Source organism: Gymnogyps californianus, chromosome 1 (assembly GCF_018139145.2).
Source record: "Gymnogyps californianus isolate 813 chromosome 1, ASM1813914v2, whole genome shotgun sequence".
In the NCBI taxonomy this organism is placed as follows: Eukaryota; Metazoa; Chordata; class Aves; order Accipitriformes; family Cathartidae; genus Gymnogyps; species Gymnogyps californianus.
Genome location: NC_059471.1, coordinates 140,734,726 through 140,748,468, shown reverse-complemented (window position 1 = coordinate 140,748,468; position 13,743 = coordinate 140,734,726). Strand labels below are relative to the sequence as shown.

Below are 13,743 nucleotides of genomic sequence, written 5' to 3'. Positions count from 1 at the left end.
AAATCAGGGTGCCCTTCCCATGGCAGAGGCCAAGAGGGAGGGGGCAGCCTAGCTGCAGGGGAAGCAAGGACGCAGTGCTGAGGTCCCCCTGCTAACCACAGCCCGAAATTGAACTGTGACACTGCCAGGAAGTGAGGACAAGGCAAACCCCCCTCCCCAACCAAACAAAAAATACCCTTTCCCCCTACCCCTGGCAAAAAAAAACCCCAACCCTGCTTCTGCTCTGCATAAGCATTTGCCACTGTGGTAGGTTTTATGCAGCTGTAACATTGTCTTGCTTTCATTTGGTTCATTTTATCGGGAAGTTCTGTCCCTTCCACTGGCCAGAAATGAGACAACTCGTGCGAGGGACCTCTCTCTCATTCTTTACTACATTTACAAAGTGATTTATAAACAAACAACTTTACGAAATGGGCCCACCACACATTTGAAGAGCACCTGAAAGTGCAGGTCTGAAACCAAAGCCCACGGGTCTGCCAGCAGATCTGCTGCAGCCAACTGCGTGTCCTCAGTCTGCAGCAAGTCCCTCTCCAGTAACATGCCGTAAGCAAAGGCAACGCTGCCCACAATGTGCAACGAAGGAGGTAAGGAGCACGCGCAGACAGCTTGGCTGACGTGCGGCAACACGTTACCCTGTGGTAACCTTTTTCTGTCTCAGAGCCCTAGGCATGCTCCCGAGCTGACTCAGTTCATCTCAATTTGGGCCAAGCCCACTGCAGTGTTTAAATCCTGGTGAAAACATCAAAAATGCAACCCACGAGAGATGCAAGAGTTAAAGGGAGGGATCTGAGGTACCACCAACATCTCTGCGTGCAGATCCGGGGAAGAGTGGGATGGGAAATTATTCCAAGAGGTGGGAAGCCAAGAAAGGGAGTGGAGAGGGTGCCCCCACCTGGGAGACACAATGGCCTCAAGGAAGAGGCCATCTTCCTCGAAGAAGGAAAGCAGAAAGTATTGTAGTCATTCTGGCATCGTTTAAAGCTGAAAATTGAAGAGAGCGGTGGAGAAATCGGCACCAGTCACTTCCCCCTGTCAGCCAGAGTCTGGCCAGGGAAGGGGTCACAGCAGCAGGCCCTGGGCAGGCCATGCTACATCCCCTCAGCAGCGGATATCACGACGATGACAACGCCATTAAATTGTCAATCAAGTTTAATGCATCATAAAGAAGTAAAACTACATTGGCATATTTAAGACAAACACTTGTTTTTTTCTATGCACACTATCCACTGGACAGTCCCCTTTTCAAAATAACTACTTTTAACAGTCCAAGACACTTCTTCAGAAATTCTTCACATATTCAACCTTCCACACTTTTCCTTTTTTTTATTTGTCTGAGAAGGAAAAAAATCATTAAACCTGAAAACATTTACATTGCAAGCCACGTTAGAATGCATAATTGGCATACAATAACAAATGTATAACAATTGTGTTTTACTTAGTTCACTTTGTTCATCAATAAAAGAATATAAAAATCTTGTTCAACCGAGTGTTGTGTATTAAAATAGATTTGTATAGTACTGCACAGTTTCTCCCGGAGTTGTGAAAATGGTTGAAGGGACCATGTGCTGCCTAGTGATGGGCGACGGAAAAAGCCAGTCCCTCGTGTGGTTTTTTTCTTTAAAAAAAAAAAAAAGATATTCGGCACCGTGTGATATGCTGATGTGAGAGACTAGCCTTGTGTCATGCTCTGGCGGCTTCTTGCTTTCCTTAAGTACCTGTTGTGCTAATTGACGGAGAACTCATAAACGACAGAGACGATGGCATCTGGTGTGTGTGCGTGACGTTGAGAAAAACCGGGGTGCCCATCACTACCTTCCCGGGCAGGCCGCAGGGTGACGGGGGGGCCTGTGGCCTACGGGGGGGCCAGGCGGACCCTTGCAGTATCAGGAAGACTAGCTAGTGAAACAAGCAGGCGCACTGGGATTTTCTCAGGCTAATGCTAAACGCTTCCCAAATGTGCTAAAATCCAACAAAACATTAAAAAGGAATCAAGTTTCCAAAAAAACCCCAACAAACCCTTTAAATTTTCCACGGCCTGTCCCTCCCCCAGAACTCTTGATATTATCCAGTATGAGAAACAACCCCTTGAGGCAGTTTTTTTTTTTTTCCTGTACCATTTGAGCAGATATTTCTGCAAGCAAAAAAGAAAAATAATAATAATTAAAAAAATCACGTTACATATTTTTAACAATAAAAATGCAGTACAAAAATGTAAAGTTATCTTTTTGGCATATTATCTGTACTGGCAAGAAACAAAAAACAGAATATTTATTTGCTTTTTTTCTTTAAAAAAAAAATCCAAAATTAACAAAAAAGAAAACTCCCAAAATAATCTCTTTAAAAAATGAAACGCAACCTGCCAAAGACATCCACTATTATGGTTTATGCTAAATCTTGCACAAAAACTCCATGAGAAAAATACACCGATAGCAAAATAAGTAAAAAGGACCTGCAAAAAAGTAAGGAGTTTTACAGTCATACTTTTTTAAATACTTCAGAACGCATATACAGAAGCATCAGCATGAAAATACTTCAATATTTTACTAGAAACGCTAACTTCATACAGTTTCTTTATTTAAATATCTGCAATTCTCAACTCTAATAATACTGAAAAAAACCGATCTTTTGTTTCGAAGGCTCTGTGAGTGTCTGTGACGCCGTTCTGGTCAAAACAGCCCCATCTCCAGGTCACCTGAATCAACGGGGCCAACTTTGTTCCTCTGATAAGAATCCATGTCGAGTCCTAAGTAGTTCAGTTTCTGGTTATCATCTCACCGATTTCCCTCCCACACATAGCTTTCAGCCCAACTACTTCTCTACTAGCTCACTAACTCTTTGCATTGAAAATTTTCCCCTTAAAGCAGAACTGGAAACCTGTCTGCCCCCCACAAAAGGATATCCTGCTTCCTATCGGCCATACTTTTTCCTGTTCATCCTCAGTCATAAATACATTAAGGCCAACATAACAAAAAAAATCTCATAAGCACTGAAGGTCTCGGCAAATACAAAACCGCAGCACAACCCGCTCCGTGGGACCCTGCTGCCACAGTGACCTACAAACTGGACTGATTGGTTTGCAAGTTTCTACGCGTATCAAAACTGAGATTGTTCCTTCTCTCCTTTGTTTCAGTTTAATCTCTCCTCTGCGCGTGTGTATAAAGTTTTTTTCCCCCCTTCCTTCGCTCTCTCGCAGCCGGCTCTGTCAGTTGTTACCCTGTGATTGCTGCAAGGCTTTGTGCATGGCAGCGGAGGCAGGGGAGGGTTTGATCCAGGGGACAGTTAGCAGGGAGGAGGTGGTGGTGGTCGTCATGGTAACCTGAATCATCTGCTCGTTTTGTATCAGTCTAATGAGGGTTTTGAGACGTTCCAGTGATGACTGAGTCCCTTTCTGCTGGGCCAACAGGCTGGTTTTTAGCTCTAAGCATTTCTGTCAAATAAGAGAAGGGGAGAGAGAAGGAAAGACTGAGAATACATTCAAATTGGTGTCAAACATCTCTCCAAACATCCTTTTGTGTCTTGAGTGCACGTCCTGCTCAAATGAAGTATATTCTCCTTTGGGGATAGCAAAACCACAGCTTAACGAATGGAGTAATCACCAGTGCTGCATACACTGCAGCAGCTGTCTAAGGTAACAATATTCATCCCAGTCCAAATGCATTCAGAGGACGCTTCCGACCTCATCCTGTAGACAGCCTGGCAGAAATGCCTTCTGCACTCCAAAGAGATTACTGGCACGGGATTGTAATAGCTGTATTACTGGAAAGTACCGAAGGCACCAGTGAGGTCTCTAAATCTTACCAAAAGGCATTGATCAGCGCTTAAGGGATAAACCTCACCATCGTGCATTTTGTACATGCCACACATTTTAGGGAGTCAGTACTGTGAAGATAAGTTGATCTCTCTAAACATGATGTCAATATTTTTCTGGCAGAAAACTTGATCTGAGACACTACTGTTATACCACCGCAGTCACAAGAAAGCCTTTTTCCTATGGGGTGGCCAAACTGCACCCCACAATCACTTGAAATGTTTCATACAAACCTACATGACAAAGGAGCATGAGAGCAGGAGCCAAACGACGGCATCCCAAATCTCCCTCTTCTCCAAGAAGAGATAAGGAAGAATCAGTAATTCTCCTTTCCCTCTCCAACCACGTACTGCTGCAGCTAACATCCCATCCTTTACACTATCAACTGGCCTGCGAGGGACTATGTGACAGACCAAAACGCTGAGCCTGTCTGCTAGATGGAAGGGGATGGTGGCCTCCCTAATATCTGAAACGTCCTGTTTTCTTTCTCCCAGTGGGCCCAGGCGTCTGGCAAAACTGGTTACTTGTCTGCAGATTGCTTCTCTTTGGCTATGGTCTAGACTGCCCGGGGTAGGGGGGGATTCTCCAGTCCTGGGGAAGCGGGAAATGCTCACTTGAAAGTCAAGTTTTTTGAAAAGCACCTGTGGGGAACTGCTCAGATGTTGGTTTAGATAGATGAAATCTCAGGTGAAGGATAAATCATGTTCTGTTTTTACCAAATAATACTATTCCACCTGTGGTGTGTATGAGAGTGTTCTCTTTAATATAAATCTCTGTTAAGGCAAATGTCAGAAATGAAACTGCTCTGTGCTGAAACACCTTTAATTACTTTTCTCCTTTCAAGTGGATATATCTCCAATAAATATAATCATTGGCTGATATTACCATTTAAATAAGACAGTGTTGCCCACTGAAAGAACCTGATTCTGCTTAGGTAGAAATCTTACTGATTTTGACAGCTCTGACATACACCTGATAGCTGACTGCATCCCCAAATGCTTTTCTTTTTCCGAACACCTCATCCCACTGCACTCTCCTACCTACTAAAGATATTCCGTACCCCAGAGTCACTTCCTCATACATATGTGTGTTTCCATTAGTGCTGATGGTGGCTATACACATGTACAGGGAATATTCCCCACTGTGATGTCTTCTAATAAGTAATTACTTTCCCTTCCACTCTATTTTAAATGTGATAAATATTTTAACATGCCTCCTCTGGATAACTGCAGTGGTAAAACAAGTAGTGACCAGTTACTCCTGCAGCTGCCACTTTGATTTTTCCAGGGTAAGGAAGTTTCAAATATTTGAGACTGCCATGCAAGCTAACAGCTACCCCTTAAGAGTGGGCCTGAGGTGAGGTAGCCCCAAATAAGTTCCTTCAGCCACGGAGGATAGGAACGGCTTTGAACTCAGCCCATTCATTACTGCCAGGGACTGGTCCTCATAGCATTGCCTGTGTGGGAGACATCTCCAGCCAACATTTAGCTTTGAAACGAGTTCACGGAGAAAATGATTGTGAATCCATTTCCAGTCATGGAGAGGTTGTTAGAACATTCAGCCCCTGAGACAAATAAAGATGGTTATTTCTACCTAATCTCAAAAGTTTTGAGCTTATGGACAAGCAGCTACCACTGGAGGACACACTTGTGACTAAACTTTTCACCTGGAGAATGGAAGTGCCTTAAAGTCACTGGGTAGATCAGAGCTGTGTACGGCACTACAAGGAAGGCAGCCACAGCTATTTTGGGGTTTTTTTGTGTGTGCAACAGGAATTCAGGTGATTTCTCCTCCTCAGCCTGCCAAAACAGCTTGCTTTTGTGCATAAAGGAAATCCACGTGTTTTTCCTCAGAAACACATTCACACTTGAACATCTGTAGCTTTGGAGCATAAATCATTTTCTAGCCACAAAATATCAGTTTTTCAGGCATAAATTCTTTATAAACGTCTCTGCAGGAGACTCTGTGTCCCCAGTCAGGTGTCCTACCTTCACTGCATTGTTGAGAAGTCGATCTTTTTCTTCTAACTGTCTATGCTCACTCTTCAACTCACTGCTTCTCTTTAATAACTTTCGCTTCTCTTCTTCTTTGACTGCGGAACAATAAGATTAAGGATGCAGAAGTTAAGAAAAGGACATACGGCAGAACTGCGCGCCTGACAACAGAAAGCAGAAGCATGTATTTTGAATAGTGAGTTTCAGGTCTCATTAGCCTTTTGTCAGCAGGTACAGCCAAATGAATCTGGAGTTTCTGCTTGCATGCGTGTGTCTACGTCAACGGCTAGCACACAGGACAACCCAAAAGCTGTAGTGCACCTTTGAGGTGAATTAAAATTAATCCTTGGACCACATGTGGTCCTGGAGGTCTCCAAGAAAGAGATGGAAGGTATTTAAGAACAGGTCAGCCACCTGGAATGGCAATAGTTAGCGACCCTGGCTGAAAAGCACAATCATAACAGTACCAGACCTCTGCAAAGCTCCTTTCAAATATGATCTAATGCCCCAAACAGCCCACTGTAAGACTGCAACAGGGAACTAAAAAAGAGTAATGGTCAATGCACAGATATCATACAACATCTGATACTCATGATTGCGCTACCAAATAATACTGAAGCAATTAGGAGCTGATATTGCTGTAGTATCTGAGACACTAGTCGGGCATCGTGCTACATACCCAATAACAGGGTAGGCTCTGCCTAGCCTGACTGTGTCTCTCTGCCTCCCAGCCGGATACGATTCTGCCTCAAAATCCCGTGTTCAGCCCTGTTCTCAGGAAGGCCCCACTTTGATAATAGCCTCCTCCACAGAGTGAAATTCCTGAGACATCAATCTCAGCTTCCTTAAAGAGAGAAAATAGCAAAGGAGCAGACCGAGGGGAAGCGGAGAGAAAGTGACCTGCTGTTCCCAGTCACAGCCCCTTACGTCCCTTTGCTTAATAATGCCATCATACCTGGTAGCATTACAACACTACTTTGATATTAGTGCTATGAAGGACTCAAATGGCATCGCCCATCACCAGCAAGGAATCCCTTGTCAATAGCTGTGTTAATCCCTACCTGTTTTATGAGTAACATAGGAGTGAACAATAGCCAGAGTTCCAGTCCATGGCACATTGTCATCTTTCTTTAACACCTGTAAGCCCAGGAAACAATAAAAAGTTAGGGCTCCACAAAGACACACATTAATGTTTTTCTTCCTCCAGCCTCACAGCTCTGCAGGACCAGATCTAGGGTCCTTGTCTCAGAATTCACAAGCTGAAAAGTAATGAGAGAATAATTTGAGTAGCTGTCTCCATTGGGGCTTACTCCTGTACACATCACTATAAACGGCACTACCAAACAGTGCTAAACGGGGGCTACAAATCCTCTGTTTCTTGTTGCTGTGGCCAGAAGACATTCTTCAGCCCCTGACAAGCAGATCTCCACACTGTCAGGAGTGTTGTCTACTCAGCATGGGAGAAGTTGCAGGTCCATATGAGAACATGACTGCGCGGATCTAATCCTGCTCTCTGCAACTGCATACTAGAACTTTCCCTTGACATTTTCAAAGGAACATAACAGTGATCTCAATGCCAAACACAAAGAACTCTACGGCACAAAATCTAAACCTCCACTCTACAATTTAGTGACACTGTACTGTTTTAGTAATTGTTTTCCTGTTCATGCAATCAGCATTATTCACAGCAACTAGACAAATTAGCATTTCTGACATGACTATGATCAATAGTTGAGTGTAATAAACATGATTTAAAGAAAAGGAAGTGTTCTCCTCACAGCTTTCAGATCCACTGGTGAACAGTGTCTCCTTCTGACACCGTCTCCTTCATCTGTAAGATTTACGTTACTTGTCTGGCAACGCTACATGCTGGTGGCTTTATTGTAAAGAAGGGAAACAAAGGAAATGAAGAGACATTTTAAAAGGACAAATCTCAGCAGATGCGATTACAGGGAAGCTAAGGCACTCAGCGTATGTTCTAACTGGTGACCTTCTAAGGACGGTGAAAATACCAGAAACAAATGCTGCAAACTGTACTAAAAGCCTCTCAGTATTACTTTAGCTAATGTAGTCCTCTAAGCCGTGACCATAGGTGAGATTAGTTTAGTGGTAGACAAATCCGAGGTTTGTCCCATTTTCTTTTCTTGGTGTGCTACACTCCATGTAGCTTACCTTCTGTTGGCACTTTGGACAGACCCAAACCCCCTTGGGGGCAGTTTTGAGGGGCGGGTCCAAGCAGTTGAGGTGATATGCTCTGGGACACGTGCCACAGGGCTGCAAGTTAACGCCACGCTTGCAAGCAGTGCAGTGTTCATCATGGTGGATCTCATTCTGCAAGAGAAGAAGAAGGATGGCTTGGGTAAAGTCAATCCATTGAGAACTTCTCTCTATACAGCATTCAAAGCCTCTACTGCAGCAGACAGGCTCATTCAAACACAAAATCTAATTGTCAGAAGGACCCTGGCCACTGTAGAAGACGACAGAAATAATGGTGTATGATAGCAACAAATACAAACAAACAAAAAAACAAACGAGCCAGAAGCAAGTTCCATAAATTGAAACAGATAGCAAAATAAAACCCAACTAATCAAACACAGGAGGGAGCCGACTAATATAGCCAGCTTGTGACGTAGGAATTATTTCACTTCGTTTTGATAATGTGTCACTCCAATGCATGTATCACCATGCACAGCTCTATTCTGAAGCGTGGGTCAAAGTCAATATGTGGATCACTTGTCCTTCGAGTCCAAAGCAGAAGGAAGCAAGCAAGAAAAAGTTTCTGGGGAAAAAGCACAGTTCCATGTTTTATGCCCATTGCCTCAAAGAGCAGCTAGGAAAACAGTAGGCTCGAGTGCAACCTTTTGCTATGCACCCTCTTTTGCGAACTCCTCTAGAGGGCTCCTCTGTCCCTCTGTTCTCCCTGGCACTAATTGTTCAGACTTGCTCTGACAACCTTTCTCCAACAAGACTGATTAGTACTTTGTCTGAAGCAATATATAAAATGAACTAAGACTCATCAACAAAGTTACAATGTCATGTAGTAAATTGCTATGCTAATCTGGTGGCAACGTTAATTACTCTTTGTATAATTAAGTGCATTTTAATAAAGGAGATACTGATTTTGAAACTCTCATGGCTTGTGAATCATTATAAAAAACCTAAATTTTCCCAGTGCTTTTCCAGGAAGGAGCATAATAATTTTGTACCTTTGATAATTCCAAAAGCATATTTTCATGTTTAGGGATATTAATTATAATGTTTTATGATAGTTTTAGTCAGGCTTATATCTTGAATTCTAACTCAGTCCTGTCAAAAAATCGCTCTCCAAAATATTACTCTTTAGAAATTACCTGCTCAAAAAGTCTTAATTTTAACCTAAATGTAAAGAGATTTAATCTATACAAACTAGAATGGTTACTCATTTTTCTTAAAATTTTCATTAAAACCACAAATCTGGACTAGCAATTTCTCAATCAGTGGATTCTACAAAGGGATTAAACTCAAGCCTCGCATACGAAAGCCCAAGAGTTCATCTCTTTGAAATTCTAACTTAGGGGCTCAAAGATTTAGTTAAGTGGGAAATGTTTCATACAAGCAGTTTGAAAGGCAAAGAGAATACTGCAGTTTTGTACCTTGACAGAAACTGCAATAATCAGAAGCAAGCACGGTGATGAGAAAGACACTGGTAATACACAAATTTTGCTACACATACCTTCCAGAATGGATCCTCATTTGCTAGCATATGAAAGAAGGGCAGAGAACAGATTAGTGGGAAATACATCGCTGCAGTGAATGCTAGTTCTCAGCTATGGGAGTAATTTTAGTCAAGCTGTGACACAGGAGATCAGGACATTGCCAAAATTAACATGGGCAGAAAGAATGCAACAGCAAGCAGTGGAATTAGCATTTGAGATTTAAAACTTTACATGTAAGTACATGTACATTTACAGGAATCCCATGTCCAGAGGTCTGATGCTAAAATGTCATAGTATGAGAAGCACATTCTATTTCAAATTTTCAGAAATTTTTACGCGGAGCTCCTCTCCACATGCCAGTAGTCAAAAAGTCTTTCTTAAGGACTTCAGCCTGCTGGGTGATGAATAGTCTGGCCCTGAACCAGCAAGGCACTTAAACAGGCGCTTAACTTGGAGTATGAAATTGGTGCCACTGACTTACGGTTAGACACATGTTTAAATGTTCAGCTGATTCATGGCCAAAATGGTCAGCTACTTGTGGGAGTGAGCTTTATGTTATCATCCTCTTTATCATCAAACTACTGCCACCCAAAACGCCAAGATTTTTTGTCCTTTTGATGAACCGAGTCTGTAGTGATTGCATTCACAGCCTGATAAGAACGAGAACCATCAGAGCTCACTGGAAAGCAGGCCAAGCCTTTCATAAAAATATTTGTGAAATTCATCACACTTTGGTCCAAAAATAAAAAGCCAGAAAATTTTAACAGCTTTATGGAAACCGCACAGTGGGTTGTAATTTTTGCTGCTGATTTGTAAGAGGTTGGTGCACACTGTCCCAGTGACAAACAGCTGATGGAGAGGCCTTTCTCTGGATTAAAGTGGAGACAACCAAACTGATATTTCTGTCCTTCTGACCTTCAGCTCCCTCTCTGATCACAATGGGAACATAGCTGCCCCAGTAGGATCCCTCGTATACAGACCAACCTGGGAGCTGCTTCCTGCTGTTACACACTGATGTATGCATACACGTGAAGATGCAGACACATTCAGACCTCACACACGTGTAGAAAGACGAACATAAGAATGAAGGAACAGCTTCACCTAAGTAAGACGAAAGGCTATAAAGCCCAGGGTCCTTTGCTAACAGCATCCAGTGCTGTCACTCAGGCACAAAGTGCAAGAACAGGGCAAGCACAGAGTAAATTTTTCTACTCCAGAAGTATCCTTCCAGACACTAGTAGTTTATGGGCTTCCCTAACCTGCAGCTTGCATCTTCATTTTCATATTTAACAGTCTTAGATAGATTTTTTCTTCCATAAATTTGTCTACTTTTCCCAACAATTGTAGCATCCTTTGCCAATGAGTTCCATAAATAATCACAGACTTATAAAATCTGTAGATGTCACTTCATATACACAAATACACACACAGAGATCCACTGCGATATGACACCATGATTATTCAGGGGATATAAATGTTATTCAGATAAACAGAGGCTTGATAATTGAAGAGTCTTTTCTACAAGTGATACATGTCAGGGGATGTGACCTCATTTCAGGTAAGACATTTTCAGATAAATGAATCCTGATTAATTGACATTTTGCTCAAAATTTACAAGAATTGTTCTCTTCTGCATTTCTGGAAATGACAGTTGTTTCCTGTACTTCATAGGGATTTTTTTAGTTTGTTTATTTCTCTTTTCAGATCACTTTTACTATAAAGTTTTAAACATTTTAAAATATGTTTAAAATATTCCATTAAAAGAATCCACTTCTGCCTTCTAGTTGCTGAAAAATTAAACTGAAGACAATTTTTTTAAAGGAGCGTTTTATAAGAGAAGGGGCAGTCAGCTCTGCACTGAAGGTGGACAACTACATCACCGCAATGCCAAGCTGCCTGGGACAGTGTCTGTCTTCAGTTCAGAGCTTGCACAGCACCGAGCACAATGGCGCCTGGTGCACGTAGCTAACAAACCCCTACAGAGGTGGGGAGTCCCGCTATAAAGAAGTCCAGCTTAAAACTGTCAGAATATGCAGAATCCCAGCACAGATTCTGGATGCTGGAAAAAACAAAGATACGGGACTCGAAGAGGAATTAACAATTAAGGAGAGAGTGCTGATTTCCGAGCGGCTCTGAGACAGCTGCATCACTGCAGCTCTGTCACTTGCCTACTTCCTTGCAAATAAAATGGGAAACACGTGGCGAAAAGAAGGTCAGAGATATGAAACCCTAACTTAAATGAAATCCACTGAGGGGCTAGGAGCACAGCTTGCTAACGTTGCCATTCTCTCCTGTTTTTTCCCATGTGTTTACATGGGAAAAACAAGTGCTATGGTAAGACAAATAATAAATTATAATTTTAATTTTGAAGATAAAACTAAGCCAGGAATAATGTTCTTTCCACTGGGGCTCACATGAGCAGGGGCTCCTGCTAAGAGGCATGTCATCATAGCTGTTTACCGTGTAATAACTTCTCTTGTCCTCTGAGACCCTATGCATTAGAGGCATATGGTAAGTAGGCCAATTGTCTGCATCTAGCACGTGAAGTTTTGAAGGTAGAGAGAAGCACCGCTGCATTTCAGTTGGTGATCCTGTGGTGCAGGAATTCAAGGCAGGGCCAGAAAGGTGAATCCCAAGCACTAAATATGACACTTGACAGGGATATCAAGCAAACACTGCAAAACTGTCAAAACTTCATGTCTTAATTGAAATTACCCCTGTAAATGCTCCTAATACTGAAATAATGTTTGGCTTCGAAAAAGGCCTGTCTTCCCTTACCTCTAATGCACCACAGTAGAGGCAAGTTATAAAGGCAACACGAGGGCAAGGACATAATCACATTTCTTTACTGGCTTTCTCTCCTCTTCTGAAATGCAACTCAAGCTTCTCGCTCTCGCTCTTAAAATCCTACATGGGCCTCGTCTGAAGAATTAAACTGTACTCAGTGTTCTCCGTGTTTCATGTCCCACCTCCCAACTCTTTGCCTTCTCTATATGTTGCACGTTTTTCCTGGAATGGGCTTCTTCACATGAGCTAATCATCATCATGCCCAAATGGCTCCTCTGAGTTGTTCATTCTCAAGGCTTTTACCATGAAATTTTCAGCATCTGAAGTTCTTATAAATAAAGATTGGAAGGCATCTTCCAGGTCATCAAATCTAGATTTATGGCTCCAGTTCTTGGAGTCAGAAAAATTGTGTGGTTTTCAGCCGTCGTTTTTAAAGCCAAAGGTGTGGTAAATTTCCAGCCCTTGAGGATGGACAGCAGTTTCTTAAAAATGATGAAAAAAGGCAAATGAAAAGCCCAGAATAGTAATTATTTTTTAAATCTCAATTTTTCAATATATATTTTTAAGCACTTGGGGTTGGCAACACTGCTTTCTTCAATCAGTCCTCTCACTGCATGGTGCTTACAATACTAGAGATCAGATTTTCCACTGATTGCAGAGACTTTGGATCCATTTCTGCACAGTTTTGACCTTATCCTTCAATTGTTTTTGCAGGAAAACTATCTATTTTCACTGCACACTAAAAAGTGCAGGGACCTTACACAAAGTAATGCCTTATGGTACCCTAGCAGTAATTCATATGAAATCCTACTAATAAATATTTAACATGTCATTAGAATAGTAGTATATTCATTTAAAAAAAAGCTTACCTCTTGTTGAAAGGAACAAGGGGTTATTAAAATAATTTGATGCAAGGCGTTTCCGCTACAAGGGAAAAGAAACCAACCACAGTGTCATTGAAAAGTGCTCTGGTTGTGTCTTACCATTTCATATTAACAATCTCTGTGAGCTTCCCTCATACATAACCAGCTATCCAGAAGCCGGTTCTGTGACTTAGAATATTCATTGCTAGCCCCTGAGACAGTCATACAAACAGTTGCATTATTTACCTTTCTAACAAGTTCTTCACAGAGCAGTTAGATGTGCATTAGATTTTATTAACAAGAGAGAAATGCAAATTGCAAATGTTATTGATTGGGTTGCAGGATATGTTGCAGAGGTCGGTAAGAATAAGGCAACAGCAACAGTAACTCCAAGCCTAGCAGATAAACAACGTCCATAAGGGAAAAACAGCATAATAAATTGTTGCTGTGAGATGACATCTTTATTTGCATATATGGAAATGGTGATGGACTTCCCACCCACAGAAAAACATCACTACCTTATGTGACACTTGCCTACAGTTCACAGGAACATATTTCGTTTGCAAGCAATGTATTCGGGCCTAAGCAAAACATTT

The 13,743-nt window shown here is 42.0% G+C and overlaps 2 protein-coding genes across 3 annotated transcripts in view; one reads left to right on the top strand and one right to left on the bottom strand.

Annotated features, from left to right (window-relative positions):
- NUP50 (nucleoporin 50) overlaps positions 1 to 13,743 on the top strand; it is a 398,016-nt gene that overhangs the window by 78,798 nt on the left and 305,475 nt on the right. The window lies entirely within an intron of this gene.
- The window catches only part of PHF21B (PHD finger protein 21B), a 164,850-nt gene continuing 154,309 nt past the window's right edge, over positions 3,203 to 13,743 (bottom strand). For both annotated transcript variants that reach the window (XM_050914930.1, XM_050914931.1), the window contains 6 exons: positions 13,154 to 13,208; positions 9,515 to 9,537; positions 7,975 to 8,133; positions 6,864 to 6,939; positions 5,797 to 5,900; positions 3,203 to 3,427 (listed from right to left, as the gene is read on the bottom strand). In XM_050914930.1, coding sequence (XP_050770887.1) covers positions 3,203 to 3,427; positions 5,797 to 5,900; positions 6,864 to 6,939; positions 7,975 to 8,133; positions 9,515 to 9,537; positions 13,154 to 13,208 — 642 coding nt within the window. The remainder of the gene's footprint in view (positions 3,428 to 5,796; positions 5,901 to 6,863; positions 6,940 to 7,974; positions 8,134 to 9,514; positions 9,538 to 13,153; positions 13,209 to 13,743) is intronic.